Raw genomic sequence first — 24,839 nt, forward strand, 5'->3', positions numbered from 1 at the left:
CCTGACCAGACCGGGCCAACTCTCAGCTCCTGAAATAACAGCACCCCCCCCACCCCCCAGTGCAATTCTCCTGAGAGAACGCCATCTCCCCAATTATGCAGACACGTCCTCGTCCTGTGCACCCCTCCGGCCTGCGGGGTCCACGCTGCTTCTGCATCCTGACGTGCGCGCCATTAGTCACTTCCATCCCCAGCCCAGGAACTGCAACCTCCAAGGCACACGGCCGGGCAGGGCTGCGGGCTCATTTGTGAAACCGCCCACAAGCCCGCAGGCGGCCAGCTCGGCACAGGGGCTCCAGGAGGCTCGCCTGCCTGCATGTCTAACGCCCGAGGCCACAGGGCCAGTCACTTAGCCGCCTCATTAGGATCACAGCCACGGCCCTGCCATGGCCTCCTTCCCAGGTGCCTGGTTACCCCATTCATGTCTGTAAAGATCCATTAAGCCTTTGCGCTGAAAGGCACCGTAAAAGCCAAAATGATCACTATTATCGCCAATAAACTCCAGGGCACTCTCCCTGTCACCGGCTGAGGACAATCAGCTGCCCACGGCCCTCTAATGAGCTCCCCGTAGCCTCGGGGGGTGGCTTTGACGCTGACACCAAGAGGGAAGGAGTGCCATTGCTTTCACGTGGCCAGTGGATTTCATCAGCACCTCCCGAGTCTCCTGGCACCCCCACACCTGCAGCGCGGGGCAGGGCGGGGGGCGCGGGCGCGTCCGCACCCCTCCAGCCCTGCCCCAGGCCCGCCCTTCAGGGCTGAGATGGTAGCAGCCTGCAAGGTGGCGAAAAGCAACGTGGAGACCCACAGACGGCGTGTCCGCTGCCCTGCACTGCCCTCTGGCTACATAAAGGTCTTCCCATCCCCACCCGCCTCCCCGTGGGACCCACCAGGCGAATATCCGCCATTGAAACCCCACCAGCAAACTCCATGGTAACACCCCAAACTGAAGGCAGTGCGCGAGTGTGTAACGGGGCTGCCCAAGTAGACAAGGACATCTCCCTAGGACATCACACCACGCCGCTGCCGATTGAAAGACCCAGCTACTCATTTGCAGCATGTTTACGGGATGAAACCCCCCCTTTATTTTAAATATATATTTTTATTGATTTCAGAGAGGAAGGGAGAGGGAGAGAGAGAGAGAAACATCAATGATAAGAGAGAATCATGGATCAGCTGCCTCCTGCAAGCCCCCTACTGGGGGTGGAGCCCACAACCTGGGCATGTGCCCTGACCGGAATCGAACCGTGACCCTCTGGTTCATAGGTCGAAGCTCAACCAGTGCCGGCGGGGCCAACCCCTTTTTCTTCTTCTCCCCAAGGACAAGGGCCAGCTCTTCACAGGAAACCCTGTGTGTCTTTTGAAATAATATGTTTCCAACTGATCTCCTGCTGGACAGGGAAATCCACCGTCTTCCTGGTTGCACTGATCCGCTCAATTGCTTTAAGGGGGCCTTGGTCACAGGGAGATTCGGAGCCAGCTGAGCCGGGGCGCTCCGCTCTTCTTGGGCAGGGGGTGGGCCGCTGTGGTTCGCTCACGAAGGGAAGGTGGAGGGAGGACGAGATGCCAGCACCGGGTGCTGCTGCAGTGCCTGCGTCCCCCGCGGGCCTGACTCCATCTGTGCCGCTGACGTGAGGATGAGGAGATCCAAGTGCACGCTTCACGCCGACTCTGGGGCCGGGAGCCCCGCCTGTTGGAGCTGAACCTTCAGCCAGATGCTGCCTCGCTGCCCCCAGGCTCCGGGGGGCTCCACCTCCCACAGACGCGCCCGCTCCTCCGGATGGGCCAGCAGGAACTTCCTACAGACTGAGGAAAGGGGCCCTCGTGAGGGGGGGGGGGGGCAGGGGGGGCGCCTGCCCTGCACACAGCCAGCCCAGCCTGGAGTCCGCGGGAATGGCCCCTTCCAGTCCTTCCTGCAGCCCAGCCTGCTCGGCGCTCTGCTCCGCCCCATGCTCCACGCAGCCCTGTCACCATCCCCCCGTACCCGTCCTGGCCCTTCGTCCATCCCGCCTGCATCAGCTCAGGAAGCCACAGCACAACGCCACGGACGGACAGGACTTAACCAGGACACTTATGTGCTCAGTTCTGGAGCCTGCAAGCCCAAGATCAAGGTGTCGCAGGGCTGCCTCTCTCCTCGGCGGGCAGCCCCCTCCTCACCGGCCCTCACCGGGCCTTCCCATCTGTGTCGTCCTTATGGGACCCCTTCTCACCAGTCCTACTGGATCAGGGCCCTTCATTACCCCTTTAAAGATCCCATCGTCACATACAACCATTGGGGGTAGGGCTTCAACATGAGAACTGGGGGTACCAAATTCACCCCCTAGCCTCACCCACCTCAGCACTGTCCCTCCTCCCGCCCGGGCCTCCCGGGCCTCCTCTTCTCAGCATCTTCCAGCTCATCCTCTGTGGACGCCTCGAGTCCCAGTGCCCTCAGGCTGGGCTTGTATGCCCACGCTCCCAGGTGAGCACTGTCACCTGCCATGTCCCACATGCAGCCGAAGGGGAACCTGCTCCTGGTGCCCCCGGGACCCGGGAGCCTCCACCGGGCCCTCTCCTGGCATTGCCGGCCGGCCAATCAGAAGCACAGATGGAAACCTGGGCCCGAGGCCCCTTGTCCAGCCCAAGGGCAGCCGGCCTGGCCTCCGCCTGCAGCCGCTTCTCTCCCCGCAGGCTGCCTGCCCCCACGTACCGGGCTCGGCCTCTGCCCGCCAGCCGCTGCCTCCCCTCCAGTAAGGTGAGGAGCTTCACACTCCGAGCGCAGGGGCAAAGGCAGGCGGGGCCAGAAGCAGATCGCTGGGTTCTGCGGCTCTCTGACCTGGTGTGGATTTGTTTTTTGTTTTGTTTTGTTTTTTGAGATATGTTTTTTTATTGAGTCCAGAGAGGAAGGGAGAGGGAGAGAGAGATAGAAACATCCATGATGAGAGAGAATCATAGATCGGCTGCCTCCTGCACTTATTTCCCTTACTGGGGTCGAGCCTACAATCCGGGAATTGAACCGTGACCTCCCGGGTCATAGGTCAACACTCAACCACTGAGCACACTGGTGGGGCTGTTTTATTACATCTAAACCCAATGATTTCCCAGGCTGGGCAAGGTCTGGCCCTTGTGATAAAGGCTCGTTTGTGCTCAAGCCATGAGAGGTTTCTCAGAAGAAAGAGGTCCCCCATATGTGTCATCTGGATGCACGGGTATCCCTCCCCCTGACCAAACGCTCCTCCCTGACACAGGTGGGGTTACCTTGGTACATGGCGGGAGAAATCGGCCAGCTGACCCCTAGGGCCTCCTCGTCGGGGAATGTCTCGCAGAAGTCCCGCAGCATGGCCACGCCCAGGCCCTGGCCGCGGTGTCGCCTCCGGACAAACACGGTGTCCAAGACGGGCAGCAGGTAGCACGTGCCGGTGCCATCGCCACACAGGCTGCCTGCAGGGGAAGTCAAGAGACACACTGTCCCCTGGGCCTGTACCAACCTGCCAAGACGCCGCGGGCACCGTCTTCACACACTAGCCACCAAAGTCAAAACGACATCTCTCCCCCGTCAGCCAGTTCTCCTGCCGACTGACTGGTCAGCCATGTTGTTTTATTTTTTGTTAATCCTCACCTGAGGTTGTTTTTTCCATTGATTCTTAGAAAGAGTGGAAGGGAAGGGGAGACCCAAAGAGAGAGAAGCATCGATGAGAGAGACACATTGATTGGTCAACCTGGGCCGGGGATCGAACCTGCAACTCAGGTACCTGCCCTTGACCTGGAATCAAACCCAAGACCCTTTGGTGTGCGGGCTGACGATCTAACCATTTAGCAACACTGGCCAGGGCTATAGACAGTATTTTAAAAATGGCATTGGACCCTTACCTCACACCATATAAAAAAATTAATTGAAGATGGATTCAGACATAAATGTAAAGGTTAAAACCACAAAGTTTTAGGAAAAAAAAACTTCACAACCTAGCCTAGGGTTAGGCAAACAGCTCTTAGATTCAACACCAAAACCACAAACAATGGGTCAATCGGACTTCACCAAAATAAAAAACCATGTACTTCAGAAAACAGCACTAAGAAAATGAAAAGACTAGCCAATAAGAAAATGTTTGCAAGTCAAAGTCCTGATAAAAAGACATATCCAGAATATATATAGAACTCTTACAATTCAATAAAATGAAAACAAGCAATCAATAAAAAAAAATGGACAGGTGATCTGAACAAACAGTTTTAATACAATTCATTGTATCAATCAATGGAAACATACTCAATATCCTTAGTCACTAGGAAAATGCAAATTAAAACCACAGTGAGCCTGGTCGGTGTGGCTCAGTGGTTGAACACTGACTTATGAACCAGGAGGTCACCGTTCGATTCCCGGTCGGGGCACATGCCCGGGTTCCTGGCTTGATCCCTAGTGGGGGGCGTGCAGGAGGCAGCTGATCAGTGATTCTCTCTCATCATTGATGTCTCTCTCTCCCCCTCTCCCTTCCTCTCTGAAATCAATAAAAATATATTTTTAAAAACACATAGTGAAACAGAACTTTTCACCTACTAGAATGGCCATAATCAAAAAGACATGCAGTCCTTAGTGTTGACAGGATGTGGAGAAATGAACCCTCATATACTGCTGCTGGGAATGTATAATGTTACAGCCACTGTGTCAAAAAATTCGGCAGTTTCTTAAAAAGTTAAACTTAGGCTTAGCAAACGCCCCAGCCCTTCCACTTCCAGGAATCCATCCAAAAGAAATGAAAGCCCACACCCACGCAAAGGCAGGTACGTGCACGCTTCCAGCAGCTTATTCATCACGGCCCCAACCTGGAAACCCTTCCGGTGAACGCACAAACAAAACGGGGCACACTCACAGCACGGAACGTTACTCAGCAATAAAAAGGAATGAAATACTCATCTCTGCTACCGTCTGGATAAGCCTCAAAACACCACGCTAAGTGAGAGGAGCCAGATGTCAGAACAGAAGCCGCAGAGCGCACCCGTCCCTTTCGGCGAAACGTCCAGGAACGTCACAGTGATGGGGACAGAGCAGGTCAGTGGGTGCCTAGAGCTGGGTGGAAGCAGCCACTGACCCACACAGGCACTTTGTGGGGTGCTGGGCTCGATCCCCAGTAGAGGGTGTGCAGGAGGCAGCCAATCCATAATTCTCTCTTATCACTGATGTTTCTCTCTCTCTCCCTCTCCCTTCCTCTCTGAAATCAATAAAAAACCTTTTATTTTTTTTTTTTTTTGAAGAAAGCACATGAACAGATGGGTACCAGACTTATTGGGGTGATCACTTCGTGAGGTATATAAATGCCTGCTCCCTATGTTGTGCACCTGAAATTAATATTATCTATCAACTATAATTTAAAAATAAATTTCAAAAAGTTAAAAACTTTTTTAGAAAACAACTCTAAAGAGACCGATCCCTTTGGCAAATGGCACTTGCCCCGGAAACTGAGCCCCGGCCTCCCCCCGACCCCGCTGTGGTGGCGGCCTCCCCTGCTTCCGAGGTCCCGTCCACGAATCTCAGCACGCAGTGTGCTCCGCACGCGTGAGCCACCAGCAATGGCACTGTCCTGGCAGCTAATGGTAACATTCCAGAGAAGAAATGAAAAGCATTGTGCTTGCAAAGTCAGTTTACACCATTAACTGCGACGTGGCCCAGGCTGGGAACCAAAGGGACAGGTTTCAGCCCTTCTCCGGCACGAGGAGAAGCAGGTGAGAATGAGGGCTGTGCCTTGGATTCGTTTACATGACAGCTGAGTTAGTGGTACCTGCTGTACCCGGAGATTCTCCCCCAGCAAGGCCTGTGCTGGGGGCCCCGCGGGGGCAGGAAGCCACCCAGAGCAGCGGTCGCCAACCTTTCGGACCTCACGGCTGCTGGCCCCGAGGGCCCGGATGGCCGTGGCCCAGCCGGCCACTCACCTTTCGCTTTGGTTGTGTAAAATCCGACCGCGGCTCCGTCCCTCCACAGGATTTTAGCCTCCTCCTTCCCAGAGTGAGGCAAGAAGAACATGGCGTCGTCATCCAAGTTCCTCTCCAACCTTCCAAAAATGACGACGTTGAGGACGAAGAGCACAATCCTTTCCCCGAATGACTGGACCTTTGAAGGAAAGCAGAGCGGGCCAGTGAGGCGGAGGGGGAAAGCAGAGGCGGTGGATCCTGCGCTCGGCATCCGCCCACCCGTGGTCCTTCTCATGCACGAGGCCAAGATGTGCATCGTTTCTCACGGAGGTTTCACACCCGTGACCTTCACACCAGTCGGCCCCGCCTGCTGCCATCCGGTCCTCACCACCTGCCGGGTGGTCCCGCTTTGCAGGTGAGGAACTTGCAGCTCGGAGAGGGTAGGTGACGCATTCACTGATTTCCTGCCTCATTGCGAAGAGGGCTGATGGCAGCCGGATAAGGACTCTGCAGGGACAGGCCGGGCCGGTGCACCTGCTGAGCCGGCCAGCGGCTACCTCCTGCCCGTCACCCATTAGAACTGAGGCTCTGGGGAAGGGGGAGCTTCATACAAATGGTAACGTTGGTTTTTTTGTTTTAAATATATGTTTTTATTGATCTCAGAGAGGAAGGGAGAGGGGGAGAGAGATAGACACATTGATGATGAGAGAGAATCATCGATAGGCTGCCCCTGCAATGCAGGCATGGGCCCTGACCGGGAATCAAACCGTCATCTCCTGGTTCGTCAGTTGATGGTCAAGCCCTGAACCACGCTGGCAGGGCTGCATTCTATATTTAATACTTGACCCTTACATTTTCTTCACCATCATGATCATGATCATCATCTGTGGTTGTGGCTTCTTGGTCCACATTTGCAACTTCAACCTCTCTGAGCCTCCGTTTCCTCAGCCGGTCTACGGAAAAGACCACCTAAGTGGCGTCTGAAACATTAGTCTGCTTTTCAACGGCTCTGCTAATAAAAAGAAGGCAGCTTGCAGCTTCCCAGCAAATGGTACACAGCGTGCAGAGCCAGTAAACTTATTAATTGGCCCAGAATGTGAAATATTTCACCTTTATCTAGAGCCAAATCTTCGATGAGAAAAAGATTTGTGAAAACCTCACCAGCTAATTCTTTTTTTAAAATATGTTTTTTAAAATTGATTTTGAGAGAGAGAAGAAGGGAGAAGGACGGAGAGATAGAAACACTGATCAGAAGAGCATCGTGGATCGGCTGCCTCCTGCAGGCTCCCTACTGGGGATCGAGCCTGCAACCTGGGCAGGTGCCCTGACCGGGAATCGAACCGGCGACCTCCTGGTTCCTGGGTCGGTGCTCAACCACTGAGCCACACCGGCCGGGCCACACCAGCTGATTCTGAGAAGCCACCCCAATTCGGTGTCTCAGACAGCGACAGCCAAATCGAGTTCAGAGTTAAGCAAACGACCCAGTCACAACACCTGGTCGGTGTGATGTGGGAGGTTATAACTGTCAACTTAAGGGAAACACCCAGTCAAAAGCTGGCAGCAGAAGAGGAGAGAAAGAAAATGCACTTAATCTGTGCAGGTTCATGACGGGGGCGGGGGCGGGGGGGGGATAATGTGGGGAATGAGATGCTGATTTAGAAACGTTTCTGGAAACACAAAAATAAGACCCGTTCTAATCCCTAAATTAGGACCACTATGTATGTTAACAGAAAGAACATTAAGCAAGCTTTTCTTTGGTAACTAGTGAAGAAGAGCTCGCTCAGAAACAAAATGTAATTAAAGGGAAGGGGTATTTCACAGGGTAACAGCACGATGACTCTTAAAACCTTCTGCGATGTCCATTCTAAGTGGCAGCACCTCACCTTCACCAGGCCTTCTCTTGCAGGGTCGGAGGTCCTCAGGACGTCTTCGGTGGCCCACCAGGAGTCTTTTAGGTAAACAGCCACGACTGGAGAGAAAGCCAAAAGGAGGTGATGACACGCACCCAGCCAGCCGGTCACCAGAGGCGGTGTCGGCAGCATGCAGCCGCCGTTGCCATGCAAGGGAAAGGTTATGCCTGGTAGCAGCTATGGTTCCTCCGTGTCTTTTCACAGCTGGATTCTCAACATTCTTTTTTAGCGCTGAATCCTATGCCATTGAATGGATGTACCACCATTTCTTTCTCCTGTGGTATTTTCTCTGTACCCCTTATACTGCCATTTTTATTTTCTTAAATATATTTTTATTGATTTCAGAGAGGAAGGAAGATGGAGAGAGACAGAAACATCAATGATGAGAATTATCGATCAGCTGCCGCCTGCACGCCCACTACTGGGGGATCGAGCCCGCAACCTGGGCATGTGCCCTGACTGGGAATCGAACTGTGACCTCCAGGTTCATAGGTCAACACTCAACCACTGAGCCACGCCGACCGGGCTGACTGCCATTCATACCTGCTTCTCAAGCCAGGTGTCTGAGCCCAGGGGGTCCAGAAGCCACAAAATAAAAAGATACATCTTCCCAGTCAAACTCTGTCCGCTGAAGACTGGGAGAAAAATGGCAGCACGGAGGAGAAAACAAAAGCCTTCACCATTCAATACCAAGCTCACGACCTGGAAGCAAATGTGGTGGGCCATCCGGGTAAGCCGCCGCCACGGTCTTCCCTGTTTCTCTCTGCCCTTTGAGGAAGTGTGGTGGGAAGCTCGGTGAAGACCAGGCCACAGTGGCATTAGCCAGTTATTAACCATAACTCCGCCCAGCCAGCCCCTCCTCTCCGAAGACCCTCGGCATCCAATCCACACGTCAGTGGCATGTCATCGGCGAATTATATCAGCCCCAACCATAGTCCCCAGGTTGACGGAGCCGGCTGGGAGCGAAGGGCCAATTAAATGCTTGACATCTGCCTTATTAATTCAACGAAATTCATGTTCAAAATGGCACCTACCGGAAGGCACAGGAGCCTTATAAAGCCCCCAGGATTATTCTTCTTGCTTAACAAGATGAATCAATAAGAGACGTCCGATTCACTGACAGTGTGTCGCTGGCACACAGATGTTGGATGTGCTAAGACGGTCTCAAACAGGAAAGCTGTTAGGTCTCGGTGTCTGGGTGATGCCTGGGAAGCTTCACAGCGGGGGGCAGGGCATTCATTAGTCACACAAGTTGTCACCAAAGAGACGGAACTGCTTTTTTCAAAATGAATCTTAAGCTGCTACGTAACAATGAGGAACAGGCCTAAAATAAACTGTCCTCAAAACTGGCGTGGCTCAGTGGCTGAGTGTCAACCTATGAACCAGGAGATCAAGTTCGATTCCCTGTCAGGGCACATGCCCGGGTTGCGGGCTCCATCTCCACTAGGGGGTGTGCAGGAGGCAGCTGATCCATGATTCTCTCTCATCATGGATGTTTCTATCTCTCTCTCCCTTCTTCTCTGAAATCAATAAGAATTTATTAAAAAAAGGAAAGAAAGAAAGAAAAGACGGCTCTTGGAAAATTGAATCAGCCCTCTGGAGAGTGGCAGCATCTGGTCAGAAAGGCATGACACCAGTTGAGAGGGGACAGGAAGCAGGAATGCGGCGCAGCCCTGGGAGAGAGGCTGTGCCCGCTGGGCAAGGATGGGAGCAGATCTGGGCTGACACACTGCATACCCCGCCCAGGGCAGCTGGGTCCCGGGGCCAGCGAGATCGGAGAGTCAGAAAATGGTTTTGAAGGGAAAATGCGATTCTGATCAGCGTCCCCTGGCTCCGGACCCCAGGCACCTGCAGCCGGCGGCGTGTGCAGTGGTGACGGCCGTCCACGGGGCATGCCTCGTCAGGGAGGTCAGCCTTGCTGAACTAATGTAATTTCCTTCTCCCTCCGGGTGACAGGTGATGCGGGCCAGAGCAGATGTCAGGAATGGATTTCATTCTGTGACACTCCAAGGTTTCCCGAACGAGTCAAGACAGCGAGATCCCTCAGGCTAACTCCCCGGGCGGGCTGCCCGGAGGCGGCACGAGCCACGGAGTTCAACCCCTGAATGCCTGCGCGGCGCTGCCCCCGGCGCCTGTCCTCGCCCCTGGGAGCTGGCAGCCGGGACAGGAAGAGACCTAACCAGCCCTCCAATAGGGGGCAGGGCAGGGGAGGTGCGGGATCGAGCTGGGAGCCCAAGTGTCATGAGGACCCAGAGGGGGAGTCAGTGCTGCTGAGGGGTGTTGGGGGAGCGTCCCTGGGAGGCCCCCAGCTTGGGCTCTGGCGTCACTGGGTGAGGGAGGCCACAGGCAGCTGATACACAGCCTGGAGCTGAGCAGAGACAGAGAGGGCCCATGCCCCATCCCAGCCTAGGAACCAAGGAGGGGGGAGTCCTCTCTCTCTCTCTCTCTCTCTCTCTCTCTCTCACACACACACACACACACGGATAAACACACATGCACGAACACGTGCACCTGCACAAACACACATGCACGAGCACAGTGAGTGCACACACAAGCATGCACACACATGAATATGCATGCACACACGTGCACAGGTCTTATCTCCCTGCACTACCTGCGAGTGGCCCGTGCACTGGCCCAGGATCAAAACTTCCTCAGTCACAACAAAGGGGCTTCAAGTCCCCCTGCTGCCTCCCCAGGTCCCCCCCCACCCGGTCCCCCTCCTCACCATCACTCCCCTGGAGTCCAAGCCACCACTGCCCCATTACAAATCTAAGAAATATGTGGTCCTCCCCCCAAACCCAGCACAGTTAAACCACAGTGACGGCCATCTTCGCCAAAGCAAAACACACGTCCGTCCCAAGGGCTGTGGGGCTTCACGCCACACGGGCCCGGCCCGTCAATCGTCTCAGGGGAGGGGAAACACACGCGTTGACATAGCAACTGTCACATCGCATTACGCGCTACCATTTCCACGCAGATGTCTTCCTTAAAGGGAAGCCCTTCCCCAGATGCCCGAGCACTCGGCGCCTCTCTGCCACGGAGAAGGGAACATCTGGCTCGCAGTGTGCTCGCAGCGTCAACCTCCCCATGGCTCTCCAGCAGGAAGCAATGTGGCCGCCATGAGCCTAGGTTTGAACTCAAGGAAGATGGCTCAGGATGGGGTGCCTGGATCCGGAGGTACAGCTCCACTACAAGATGTGGGGACGGAGAGAAACCCACACCAAAGCTAGTCTCGCTAGGAAGGGAGTCCTCACCTCGTCGGGCTGGGCCAGGGCACCGCACAGCGAGCGTCTCAGGGCTGGGGGAGCAGGCAGAGCTGCAGACAGCCCGGCTGCAGGGCCAAAACCCCAGAAGCCTCGAGACGCCTCCAACCCCCAGACTCCAGCTCCATCCTCTTTTTAAAAAAATATATATATTTTTATTAATTTCTGAGAGGAAGGGAGAGGGAGAGAAACATTAATAAGAGAGAATCATGGATCGGCTGCCTCCTGCACACAACACACTGGCACGTGCCCCGACCAGGAATCAAACTATTGACCTGTGGGTTCATAGGCCGACACTCAACCACTGAGCCACTTGCATAAACACACGCACAGACCGCACACACACACAGGGGAGGGTGGCCAGCAGGCAGCTGGATACAACGTCAACTCGGAATCCGTCCCTGACACTCGGAATATTTTCCTTGGACCTTCCCTCTTTTCCAAATCCCACTAGTCCCCTGGAAAGGAGGACATGCCTTTGTTTGTGGGAGCCTGTTTCCCTACGTTTAAATCCACTCGGTGCCATAAAGTAACGGGGAATAAAGAAGAGGAGCCCCAACAAGAGCCAACAAGTGTCCCTAAAGGACAGAGCTGTCCCGGCGAACAGCCCTCCATCGGGGCCCCTCTCAGCCCCCGGGAAACAGAATTGTTTCCAGCAGGAACACCCTTTTGCTTCTATGAGCTGCAGTGAGGGGCGTCACAGAAAGGGCCCCCAAGTTCTGAGGTTCCCTGGGCACCCCAGGGGCGCCCCTCACTTTCCACCCTCCCACCTGCCCCAAACGCAGCCCCGAGGAGGGCTGGCCCCAGGCCCTGGGTGTCGCAATCCCGCCAGGCCCGGGACAGCTCCTCTGAATGTTTGCCTTGGCTCTGCCGCCGCTGCAGGCCTATAACGGGAACGCTTTTCCAGGAAAAAGTCATCATTTTTCGACTCCCTGCTTGTTTTTCTCAGGGTGCAGATGACACGCAATCACCAGACACGGAAAAAACGTAGCAGCCATGTGAAGGACGAGTGCTATGCTCGGGCACAAAGCGTCCTGGAGGCGGGCTGGGGGCGAGACGGTCTAATCGAGGGCCTGGGGTGGGGTGGGGGGCGCTGCATGTGGCAACACCTGCCCAAGAGCCCCCCTCAGCCCCCCTTCTCCGGGAGGCCTGCGTCCTTTCTGCCCCACAGCCCCCACCTCCCCTGCCCACGACTGTCTCCCCTGTGAGCGAGCTGAGGAGGAACCCCGAACACCCTCTGGGAAGAGCCCAGAAGATGTAGGCGACCCGATCCCTCCTGACGAGCCAGAAGCAATGGTGCCATTAGGAGCCTGGAACTTTCCATCCGTCCCCTGGCCTCTGAGGAGGGAAGAGGGGTCTGGTCGGTGGTGACACGAGGCAGCCTCTGGTCACAGAAACAGGCAAGAGTGAGACTCACAGGGGGCCCAGGGCGTGTGCCTCAGGCCACCTGTTTGGGAAGTGCCTGCCCAGCTTCCTAAGGGGGCTGGGAGCTGCAGTACCGCATGCTACCAGCAGTCGGCGCTGAGCCGGGACTGCCTGCAGCCAGGAAACTCGCAGCCCATGGCTTTTCCTTTGCTCTTTGCCCACCGGGTTATGGAAGTCCCTGGGATGGACTCCACCAGCTTATCAGCAGCTAATGCACACCGAGGGCTTCTCCATCAGCTCTGCTGCTTTCACTTCCATCGAACCACGAACACACTCACTCACACACACACACACACACTCACACTCACGCTCACAGCCTTTACAAATACAACGGCTGCAGGAAATTCACAGAGCAACCGGCGACGGCGACCTCCACGGTCACGGCTAAGCACGCGTGAAAAGACACGTGTTGAAAGCTGTGCGAGGAGCTATGCCACCGCCGGCCCCTTCCAGGTCCACCTGCTTCAGGCCACAGAGGCACGTTCACACATCGTGTCTGAGTCACAAGGGGTGGGGGACACCCGAGATGCTTTTCGGGAACCTCGCAAAGATCGCAGCCACCACGGCAGAGCCCCTGCAGTCTGGGGATCAGGGGGGAACTTTATTTAAAGCGCGATCACACATATAAGGACAGGTCAGAGTGAGCCTTCTTGGAGCATATGGACATTTACTACATTCTTGAAAATAACCAACAAATTGTGTAATTAATAGGAAACAGATTCACAAGAGTCGGTCATATGTTAACATTATGCAAACTGTAGCTGAAGACCTACACCCAGAATATTATTAAATGCTGAAGAAAGGCGGGGGTGGGGGGGCTTGCTGGAATTTGGATGTGTTCTTCAAGTCGGCAAATGACATTTTGGGCGTGTTTGACAATCTGTTCACGGAGGGGTTCCTGTGGGCACCCCGTGTTACTAACTTGTTCCTTGTCTCTAGCCTGGAGCTGGAGTCCAAGTTCAAGGCCATGGTGAAGGCCTCGTGTTATCACAGACCCTCTGTTCATGGAGACCAGGTTTTACCAGAGGGAAATGGATGTCCTCACCTTGATGGGGAAGCCTTCACACACAGCTCAGCCACCCCAGGCTCCCGGTCAACACGCCTGCAACCCCCAGCCAGCCAGCTGAGCACTTGAGTCTTGGATCGGCAACAAGAGACACCTCTCCCTGGTCAAGGATATCACCAGACAGCAAACCCCAGACTAACACGAAGGCGAAAGGCAAGCTTCTATGGGGAGGGGGGTGTGTGTGTGTGGAGAGCTGATGAGACCCCGTTTGCAAATTGCAGTTAAAGACCTAAACCCCACACTTTCACCAGATATGTCATTCAAGGAAGGATGACTAATTAAGGGCTGGTTTGGGTTTTTTAATTCCTTATTAAAAAGACCATACATGCCTGGCCAGTATGGCTCAGTGGTTGAGCGCCGACCTATGAACCAGGAGGTCACGGTTCGATTCCCGGTCAGGGCACATGCCCAGGTTTCGGGCTCGATCCCCAGTAGGGGGCGTGCAGGAGGCAGCTGATCACTGATTCTCTCTCATCATGGATGTTTCTCTCTCTCCCTCCCTCTCCCTTCCTCTCTGAAATCAATAAAAATATATCTTTAAAAAAATCAGGCCTGAACACCACCACTGTGGGCAAGAGTGAATCTAGTGTCTTTAATGCGAGTCATCAGGACATGTCGTGAATAGAAATAATGCACTGTTTCCTCTCTAAAAGCTGAAAATGTACCACTTCTGCTTGACATTGTAAGTCCAGCCCCAGCGTGCCACTGCCGCCTCTTAGGTCCGTGGTTGGCAAACTGCAGCTCGCGAGCCACATGTGGCTCTTTGGCCCCTTGAACGTGGCTCTTCCACAAAATACCACGTGCGGGCGCACATGTACAGTGCGATTGAAACTTCATGGCCTACGCGCAGAAGTCGGTATTTTGTGGAAGAGCTGGTATTTTGTGGAAGAGCCACACTCAAGGGGTCAAAGAGCCACATGTGGCTCCCGAGCCACGGTTTGCCGACCACTGTCCTAGGTGTCTGGTTCCATCCGTCATCAGCGGTGAGCCTGAATCCGAGGTTTTAAGTCCGGGAGTAACTACCCACCTGACTTTGTGTCCTGGGGATTGACCAAGACCAAGAGCTGATGCTGCGGCTCGTCCCGGTGCACCGTGCAGAAGCAAACGGACGACGCTTCAAGTTTAACCTGAAAGAGAAGATAACATGGCCGTGTGTTCTCTCATCGTAGGAGGCGAGGCAGTCACTCATCAATCAGCACGGTATTCGCTGAAAGGTCACTGTTACGCGGAGGTTAATCTGACAGGATGCAGGCAACACCTAAATGGAAAACTGACCCGCTCTGCGCTGAATGCCAAGGGTAGCAGGGTAACACGACAGAGGCCCTGGGCTGCCAACTCTTTCCTGGGTCACCTGCCCACCCACTCGGCATGGACTCAGCAGCCACTCAGCAGAGGCCCTTCCAGTCTCCCCTCCACACGCTTCCCCGGCCTCAGCCTAGGAGAGCAGAGGGCCTCCTGTCCTCCTGGGGCCTCTCTATGGACAAGCCCGGTGTCCACCCACAATGCCACTCAGGCTGCCAGCTGCCCTGGCTCAGGTCGCTGCAAGCAGCCTCGAGAGATCCGGGGCCCCCGGTACCTGGAACAGAGCCTCAGTATGGGGCGCCTGCTTGCTTCTGAATGAGAGGAACAGCCGGCGGCATTCGGGGTCTCTGACTCACGCTGGGACTGCCCACATGCCAAGCCTTCTCTCTGTGGCCCACGGCCCCCAGCGCCCTGAGCACAAGCCAACACATTCCATGGCAAAGTCCGTTTTGAAAACGGAGGAGGGTACAACAAACTAAGGAAAGAGTGAGGCAGGCAGGTTGCTTGCACAAGTTTGCGGCAGGTCTCACAGTATCTCATTTAACTCTCCTAACCACAGCGCAAAGCAAGTTTCCTCACTGTCCCAGTGTTAGAGCTGCGAATACCAAGATCAGAGAGGTTAAGACACTTGCTCAAGGTCACACAGCTAGTAAGTGGTAGACAAGGCATTCACAACAGGCTGTGGGGCTCCCTGCCTCGCAGAACTGGCTTTATACCCGGGCCTCCAGAGTCCCAATCCAGGAACCCTTCTGCTTCTCAAGGTGGAATTACACAGTATTCGCTCCAGAAGGCTTTTCTTTTAACTCTGTAACACATGTTCACTAACATTTCACCTTCTAATAAATACAGGAGAGTTTTCAGAGCTCTCTGCCAACAAGGAGGACCCGACATACCTGCTCCCCGGTGGGCAGAGAGAAGACGTCTGCGCCGGGCCGCGCCCCTCCCCTTAGCACGGCATAGTAAGCCAGAGCGGCTTCCCGATGACCTTCGGGGTCATCCTCCAAACCATCCACCGGGTAAACACCTGCGAGGGGGACAAGGAGGCAAGAAAAGAAAGGACATCAGTTTGACTCTTTTGTTAAAGGGAACATCACTTACTTCTTGAAGAGTAAAAAAAAGCCCCGGCTGGTTTGGCTCAGTGGATAGAGCGTCAACCTGCGGACTGAAGGGTCCCAGGTTCGATTCCGGTCAAGGGCACATGCCTGGGTTGCAGGCTTCGATCAATGATTCTCTCTCATCATGGATGTTTCTCTCTCTCTCTCCCTCTCCCTTCTTCTCTAAAATCAATAAAAAATATATATTGTTAAAAAAATCACCCAAAAGAACCCTATACAAACGATTCTCACTGCCCTGGCCAGGTGGCTCAGTGGGTTGGAGTGTCACCCCCATCCTGTACACCAGAAGGTGGCGGGTTTGATTCCGGGTCAGGGCACACACTTAGGTTGTGGATTTGACCCTCAGTCGGGGCGTGTACAGAGGCACCCAATCGATGTTTCTTTCTCACATCAATGTTTCTCTCTCTCTCTCCCCCGCCCTTCCTCTCTCTGAAGTCAATTAATTAAAAAAAAAATGTCCACCTATTTTGTAATGAAAAAAAGGCATTGCTGATGGCAGGGTTGGCGCCGACCCCAAGGAGATGTGAGGTTCAAGGGCACACCTGGCCAGTGTGAGGGGCCTGAGGAAGTAAGGAGTCTGGGTGTCCTTCGCACGCGCTGGAGGCCGAGTCAGCTGGCCACACTCACGTTGGTGGTGACGGAAGGCAGACCCGGGCAGGGGCTTCACTCCAGATGTGAAATGCTAACAGGCTTTAATGGCTTCCACGGAACGGGAAATCTTTTTCCAAAGCCAAAAGAATGTAATCTTTTCAATACAATGTAAGATGCTTTTAGGAAAAAAGGCCCACAGTTGCAATGATAATTCGTTGCAGACTGTAAAGAAATGGAAATCCCCAAATGAGCCCCAAATTGAAGAACTCACTTTAAGCATATGTTTGCCGTAGTCATCCAAAAAGCAAAACACTTAAATGTTTGTATTCCGGGGAAAATACTTAAATCATTCGGGATCTTTGGGCCAAGCTTGCGTGCCCAGGGTTGCTTGAAAGGCAGGCCACACACACACCCCTGAGCCACGGCCTGCCCCCCACTGGGGACCAGCCAGCCACTGCTGGGTAAGCCACTGCTGGTGAGTCAGGTAAGGCCTGATGCTCAAAAGCTTTCCCAGCACTTTTTGGTCCTCCCTATGTAAATAGCAATGCCAATAAATGAACACCTTCACGGGGCTTGTTGCTTTGCACTTAATCATTGATTCAGTACAACTTGCTGAATATTCTCCCCAAATACCACTTCACTACAATGATTAGGAAAATTCTTTCATTTTAAGCAAAGTGTTTCTCATATGAGAAACATTAGTAAAGAAATTTTCAGAAATTTACTGAAAGCTTCTACCCATAGGTCACTGCACAGCATTACGTCATTGGAAAAGCTGGCTGTAGTCACTTGTGTTTTTCAGTAATGGGGCTTGTCATTTTAAAATTACAAAAACAACAGTTCTTGCTGATGATGTGAAAAAATTGTACCAGTAAAACAGCATTTGTCTTTTGTTTTTTAAAAATGGTTAAGAGTAGATATCACTTGTTCAGAATTTTTTTGTTTTGTTAAAAAATATATTTTTATTGATTTCAGAGAAGAAGGGAAAGGGAGAGAGAGAGAAACGTCAATGATGAGAGAATCATGGATAGGCTGCCCCCTGCACGCCCCCTTACTGGGAATCGAGCCTGCAAACAGGGCATGTGCCCTGACCAGGAATGGAACCGTGACCTCCTGGTTCATATGTCGATGCCCAACCACTGAGCCACACTGACCTGGCCTGAGAACTAACTACTTTTAAGTGACTTAAAGCGTGATTATGTTAATTTATATTGTAACAGGACTGTTGCATACAGCGGGAAATACGCAAATATCTGCAGTTGTGCGAGGCGGTGCCTGGCATGTATATAGTACTGTGGAGTCCAAGGTGTGTGCACCTTTCACATACCAGCATTTCTTTTCCCCAGGTCTACCCTGAGGAGCACAGCTCCACCAGCTGTGCCGTGGAGGGAGCGCTTCTGAAGCCAGAACATTCCGAAAGGGGCCTGCGGTGGCGCTCAGCTCCGAGACGGGGGCGGGGGGGCGGGGGGGCCCCCGCGTGCCTGTCAGCAATCAGGACATTGAGCAATTCTGCAGCAGTGGAATTTGCTTAACCCAGCACTTCCTCCCCAAACTTTTTTAACCAGGGACCCCTTGTTCTGGAACACTGACTGACAGATGACGAGACACGCCTGCCAGGGGAGCGCTGTGACATAATGTCAGCGACCGACAGCAAACATGCACCCGCCTGGCGCTAGGGGCCCCACCCGGAGAGGGGGCCGGGGTGTCGGAGCGTTCCCCACCGGGGAGAGAACAGAAGGGAGGCAAAGACACTTGGATATTTCCGTTGGTTCTTGATGATGAGCATCTGATTGCCAAACTATTCTTAGCCAAGAACTGACAAAAGGGAGAGTTGGAAGACAGGATGTGGGATATGTCAGAGGGTCTGAGCAGCTGAGGAAGCTCTGGGAAGGGTCTGCGAGGCGGGGGAGGCTGCCTTCCAGGTGATTGACAGGAAGCCTGTTGCTCCGTTCTCACATACTTAGTATTGGCCAATTCGCAGCTTGTCATTGACTTGGCTGAGAATAAAGCCCTCTTCCCGAAGCTGAGATGGTAAAGAGTGCAGATGACTTTCTGTGCCACCCACACCAAGGTTTATGGCACTGTAATTGCTTTTAATATGAAAGTCCCCTCGTCTGAACTTCGGGGAGTCTGATTATTCCCACCCGCCCGCCCCCCCCCCACATCATGCAAAAGGGTATGAGGTGGGACTGAAACATACTGTTTGTTCTGCATGCAGAGGTGTCACACTTGGGGACACACGTGGAGCCCTGTTCGGGGCAGGCGGGAGGAAACAGCACCTCACCCAGCTGCTTCCTGTCACACCTCCCCACCAACAGGCAGCGAGGTTTGGCTATCGGGGCAAGGGCACTAGCTTTCCGACCTGATTTAAAAAACCTCTGAACTTATGAAAAATAGACCGCCATGACATGCCAGCATAAACCACAGAATCAGACACCCAACCAACACAAAGACGGACACTGTCCAACACAGAAGATATGGATATTAAATGTGTGAAAGAAGTTCAGCCCTGGCTGGTTTGGCTCAGTGGCTAGAACACTGGCCAGTGGACTGAAGGGCCCAGGGTTTGATTCCAGTCAAGGGCATGTACCTCGGTTACAGGGTAGATCCCCACCCAGGTCGGGGCTTGGGGAAAAGACAACCAATCAATGCATCTGTCTCACATCGATGTTTCTCTCTCTCTCTCTCTCTCTCTCTCTCTCTCTCTCTCTCTCTCTCCTCTTTCCCCCTCCCTCCCACTATCTTTAATAATAAATGGGAAAATATCCTCGGGTGAGGATTAACAAGAATAACAACAAAAAAAGAAGTTTAAATAGCCAAGTTTTTTTCATTTGCCCAATAAGATTCTAGGGGAAAAGAGAGTAGATCTAGAAATGAATGTCCTAAATAGCCAATGAACTGAAAAAAAACAACACAAATGTATGAAGAAATTACCCAGAATGCAGCATAGGAGCAAAACATGAAAAGCAGGTTAAGAGACGTGGAGAGTAGATTGATTAGCTCCAGGAAGAATATAAATGAAGCTCCAGAAGAAGAAAAAGAATAATAAAGAGTCAAGATTTGAAGAAATAAGGAATTTTTTTTTCAGAATTAATGAAAGACACCGATCCTCAGATTCTGTAATCCCAACCAAGCCAAACCTGCTAAAGCCCTCATACAATTCCAGAGCAAGTTTAGAAGTGACTAACTTCAGAATTAATTGGAGCTAATACATACACTACAATTTCCAAGTTCCCCCCTGAAAGAATAGACACATAGATATTACATCTCAAAACAGGAGAGAGAGAAAATGGAATCAAGGCAAGAATGGGGGGAGGGAGAATCTCAGTTTAAAAGAAGGCAAGAAATGAAAACAGGACGACCTGTGCTCAGCTAAATTCATACTTAATCGTTATTTAATTAAATTCATTTTTAATTCTGTATTTATTGGTTATGATCAAAAACAGATATTTACCAACAAGTAACTAGGCTATGCTTTTGCAGGACAGATGTTGTTTTATTAGTGTTTTTACCCCAAGTATTTTTTAAAGCCTTTAATGAGATGTTTATTCAATATTCCTGTATTATGAAAAACATTAAGCAGTACCTTTCCTTCTGCATAGCTTAAAAATACCCCCCCCCCCATGCTCTACTAGCACAAACATGGGCAGCACACGTGCACCATGCAAATCACTTACTGGAAACATAAAGGTCAAAACGAACAACTGACTGTAATTCACTGGGTGTTTTACCCCTCTACCCACATACATACGCATCAAAAACAGTGCACGAAGCAGCAGGTAGCGGACAAGGGGGCAGGGAGCGGCACCGCTAGGGGAGGGCTCACACAGTGCGGACTCCACAACACGGACTTCTCAAGCACTTACACGGAATGAAACATCCGGGAACTTTGATGAGGGTTTATTTCAGCAAAATGCAAGAAAGTGAACAGGGCTTTCTCTCGTGTTAATGGAATTTATGAGTAGTGGGTAGAGACTTGGTTTCCAAGAAGAACACATTGATCTTGATTCCTGCAAGTCAAGGAAACCCAGCGGTCTAGGAGCGTGGGGCCTGGGGAGCCCGCACCACGCCTGCATGTGGACAGGTGCTCTCCCTTGGCCCTCCCGGAGGGCCCCCCCACCCGGCCCTCAGCCTCAGGTGGTGCCCAGCGGCGCCCAGGCTGCACTGCTTTGAAGGAGCGAAGAAGCATCAAGAGGTTTCTAGCCTGGCCAGCGTGGCTCAGTGGTTGAGCTTCAAAATATGAACCAGGAGGTCATGGTTCGATTCCTGGTCAGGGCACATGCCCGGGTTATAGGCTGGATCCCCAGTAGGGGTCGTGCAGGAGGCAGCCGATCCATGATTCTCGTTCATAATTGATGTCTGTCTGTCTGTCTGTCTCTCTCTCTCTCCCTTCCTCTCTCTGAAATCAATATACCAACTGACAACAGGCATTGGTTTAAGCAGGAAATGAGGGCACTGACCGGGCACTGGAAAATGACAAGGCTCCAGGGGGCCAGAGAAGGGGGTGGGGAAAGACAAGCCTGGATTTCAACAGACAGTGGCCTTCAGAGTCACACATGCTGTGTGTGCACCCCCACCCAAGCCTGCTGATTGCTGGCCTTGGAGCGGAAATGCCACAGCTGAGGTTGGGGTGCACTCAAAAGCACGGAGTTTGCAAATCACAGCTGTTACATCATCATCATCATCATCATCACCATAAGCGTGAGTTACTCAAAGGCCCCAGACCAATGAAACCGGTTTGGCTCAGTGGATAGAGCGTCAGCCTGCGGACTGAGGGGTCCCAGGTTCGATTCCGGTTGAGGGCATGTACCTGGGTTGTAGGCACATCTCCAGTGGGGTGTGTGCAGGAGGCAGCTGGTCGATGTTTCTCTCTCATCGATGTTTTTAACTCTCTATCGCTCTCCCTTCCCCTCTGTAAAAAATCAATAAAATATTTTAAAAAAAAAAGGCTCCAGACCTTCAGTGGTGACTGACAGTCACCTAACTGCACTGCCCCACCCCCAGGAACCCTGATTTTAAGAGTCACATGGCCTCTAGGCAGCTAACAGCAATCGTGATTGAGTTTTGCCCTGAAGTAGGTTCCTAAAGGACACAGCACAGCAGAAGGCACAGGCTCTTCTGTGACCCTGTCGGGAAGTCCCCGAGCTGAGCCACAGGAAGGATGTCAGCAGAGGAGCAGGGAGCCAGCTGCCCGCAGGAGTCCAGTGCAGGCCAGTCAGCCGGTCAGCAGACAAGGGTTTCAAAGGTCGAAAAACAACACCTCAGTGCCCACTGCCCTCCACTGCCCAGCCCGAGTCCTGACCACCAGGTCATTCACTCTGTCCAGCCAGGACAGGGTCAGGAACCAGTAGAGATCCGAGGAAACAATACAGCCCTTGCTGTCTAAACGTGGGGGCGGCCCGGCCGGCATAGCTCAGTGGTTGAGCATCGACCTATGAACCAGGAGGTCCCTATTCGATTCCTGGTCAGGGCACATGCCCGGGTTGTGGGCTCCATCCCCAGTAGGGGGTGTGCAGGAGGCAGTCGATTCATGATTCTCTCATCATTGATGTTTCTCTCTCTCTCCCTCCCTTCCTCTCTGAAATCAATAATAATATATTTTTAAAAAATAAAGAAAAGCACAATTGTTAGATTAACGCTTCCCTGCTGGAGAAAAAAGGATTCTCCGGAAACGTGATCTGCTCAAGCCCCTTTTGGAAATGGACTATGCAAGCTCAGGCAGCGGGTCAGCTGTGCAGAACTCCTCTCCATTAGGATCTAGCACGTGGGGACATGATCGCGGGCGACTGCTGTGTGTCATCTGGGCCATCAGCAACTATGAAGGCCACAGGGAACGCTGAATAAACACAGGAAAATCCTTACACCGTTTTGGCCGACTACACTTTTTCAGAAGACGAAATGAACCATTACTTTTCCTGAAACAAGGAAGTAGGCCTGGGTGGAGCCACACAGCAGGGGCAGAGGCTGGGAGGAAGTCTCTGACTCGGGGTACCACTGGGCAGAGGGGAGGGAGGAAGCTTGGTCTAGACCAGGGGTGGGCAAACTTTCTGACTCGAGGGCCACAATGGGTTCTTAAACTGGACCGGAGGGCCGGAACAAAAGCATGGATGGAGTGTTTGTGTGAACTAGTATAAATTCAAAGTAAACATCATTACATAAAAGGGTACAGTCTTTTTTTTTTTTAGTTTTATTCATTTCAAACGGGCCGTAGTTTACCCACGGCTGGTCTAGAACCTGTGCAGTCGGACTGGCTAAGTGTTAAAATGTGCGATATTCCTGCAAGTCTCGAAGTGGGCAAAATCCCCATTCTGCACACAAGGACGATGAGATCAAAAGAGAAAGTCACTGCCCTGGCTGGTGTGGCTCAATGGATAGAGTGTCGGTCCAGGACCGAAGGGTCCCAGGTTCCATTCCGGTCAAGGGCATGTACCTGGGTTGCAGGATCTTCCCCAGCCGGGGCCTCGATGTGCAGGAGGCAACCAATGGATCTTGCTCTCTGTCTTTCCCTCTCTCTTCCACTCTCTCTAAAAATCAATGGAAAAATATCTTTGGGTGGGGATTAAAAAAAAAGAGTAAGTCACTTTTTCTCTTGCCACAGTTTTCAAACATATCCACAGCCATGACAAAGGACATTCTAGAAAGCATTAAAAAAAAAAAAGGAAAAAAGGAAACAGTATCTCTAAAGATAGAGACAAATCCCTTGTCAGCCTCTAGACCAGTGGTTCTCAACCTTCCTAATGCCGCGACCCTTTAATACAGTTCCTCATGTTGTGGTGACTCCCAATTTCATTGTTACAAATTGAACATCATTAAAACATAGTGATTAATCACAAAAACAATGTAATTACATATATGTTTTCCGATGGTCTTAGGCGACCCCTGTGAAAGGGCCCTTCGACCCCCAGGTTGAGAACGGCTGCTCTAGACCCATGAAAACTTCCCGGAGGAATGTAGCTCAAGCAAACAAGTAGCTAGAGGCCACCTTCCCTCCTTAACTGCCCTGAATCAGGGGAAAGCGCGCAGAGGCACAGCTCTCAGGTGCAGGTCATAAACACAAGGACTTCCTCTAGGGTCAGGAGCAGGTCTAGGCTTTACGCAACACGCTGCAATCAAACCAGTTTTGCCGCCGGCCACCTGATATAAACGAGAGTTAGGTTCCTCCCGCATCTCATCAACATTCGGATAAAACTATGTGGTTTCTAATGGAGGGCCACTTGGGGAGGGGGTGTGTGCTGAGGAAGTGTCCTCAGGCCATTCACGGTGGCCCGACCTAGAGACCTCCCCGTTGTCAGTGCGCCACGCCCCCTACGCCTGCTCCCCTGCAAACACTCCCTCCCCGGCGGGACTGGCTGAAAGCCCTCTGCCCGGGTTTCATGTGCTTTTTCTCTGACGCTCTATCCGCACAGGCCCCGGGGCCCCGGGACACCTGCCCCGCCTGCCTGCGCGCCCAGGGCGGACCTGGCAGTCCCCATGGACAGGGGCGCCAGCGGTAACCCGAGGTGCTGCGCTGACTTCTCCCCCACTGTGCGCTTCCCTTCGCGCTCACCAAGCCCAGGTCAGCAGTCCCTACGCCGCGTGGCCCCTGGGCGGCCGGAGCGGCGGGGTCTGCTCCTGGGGGGTGAGCGCCAGCACCCGCCAGCCCTTCCGGCTCCCTGGAGGCGACAGGTGCAGGGTCAGGAGCCCTTCCCTGGCCGGGCGCGCTGTTTACCGTCCGTTTTGCAGCGCCTGTCGGCCAGCCCAGCACTGAAACCCAACACGAGGGGACGGCCAGCGGGCGGACAGAAAAAGGCAGGCTCGGGGCTGGCCGGCCGGCCCCTCCTTACCTGTGGCTCCCCAGGCCGCAGCCTCCATGCTCCTGCTCCGCGGTGATGCGTCCGCCCCCTGCCTGCCCGACTTCACCTGCGCTGCTCCCGCCCCCGCCCCCGCCCCCGCCCCCGGGGCTGCCCCAGTCCCCTTCCCAGGGGTCCCCCTCTCCCCTGTCCCTGCGCTGGAGCCGACACCATGCAGTCTTCACCGCTAGCGACACCCGGCTCCCAAGTTCTGCAAAGCTAGTTCGCCACCTCTGAGAGCTATTTAATTCCCCTTAATTCTTTAGAAAAGGAAACCGTTCGTGCCCCCACCCCTCGCCAGGGTTCCGGGGCACCCCCTCTCCGTGCCCCTTCCCACTTCCTCCTATTTTTATAGACAAGAAACCTTTGCATTCTCCCTTTTCAAAAATTTACACACTTGAAAAATGAAAATTTACACACTTGAAAAATGAATGGCACACACAATACAGGGCACTCCGT

General features: G+C 53.2%; 1 protein-coding gene across 1 annotated transcript; it reads right to left on the reverse strand.

Annotated features, from left to right (window-relative positions):
- Positions 1–1,100: 1,100 nt before the first annotated feature.
- On the reverse strand, positions 1,101–24,402 carry LOC138998553 (protein FAM169B-like). Its single transcript, XM_070400704.1, has 7 exons — positions 24,375–24,402; positions 15,739–15,869; positions 14,571–14,670; positions 7,760–7,845; positions 5,898–6,075; positions 3,234–3,416; positions 1,101–1,802 (listed from the first exon to the last, which is right to left on the reverse strand). Exons 1-7 carry the CDS (start codon positions 24,400–24,402, stop codon positions 1,657–1,659), a joined length of 852 nt encoding a protein of 283 aa, XP_070256805.1. The 3' UTR covers positions 1,101–1,656.
- Positions 24,403–24,839: the final 437 nt, after the last annotated feature.

The sequence above is a fragment of the Myotis yumanensis genome, unplaced genomic scaffold, assembly GCF_028538775.1.
Source record: "Myotis yumanensis isolate MYYU_CA2020_CCGP unplaced genomic scaffold, mMyoYum1.0.hap1 SCAF_20, whole genome shotgun sequence".
In the NCBI taxonomy this organism is placed as follows: Eukaryota; Metazoa; Chordata; class Mammalia; order Chiroptera; family Vespertilionidae; genus Myotis; species Myotis yumanensis.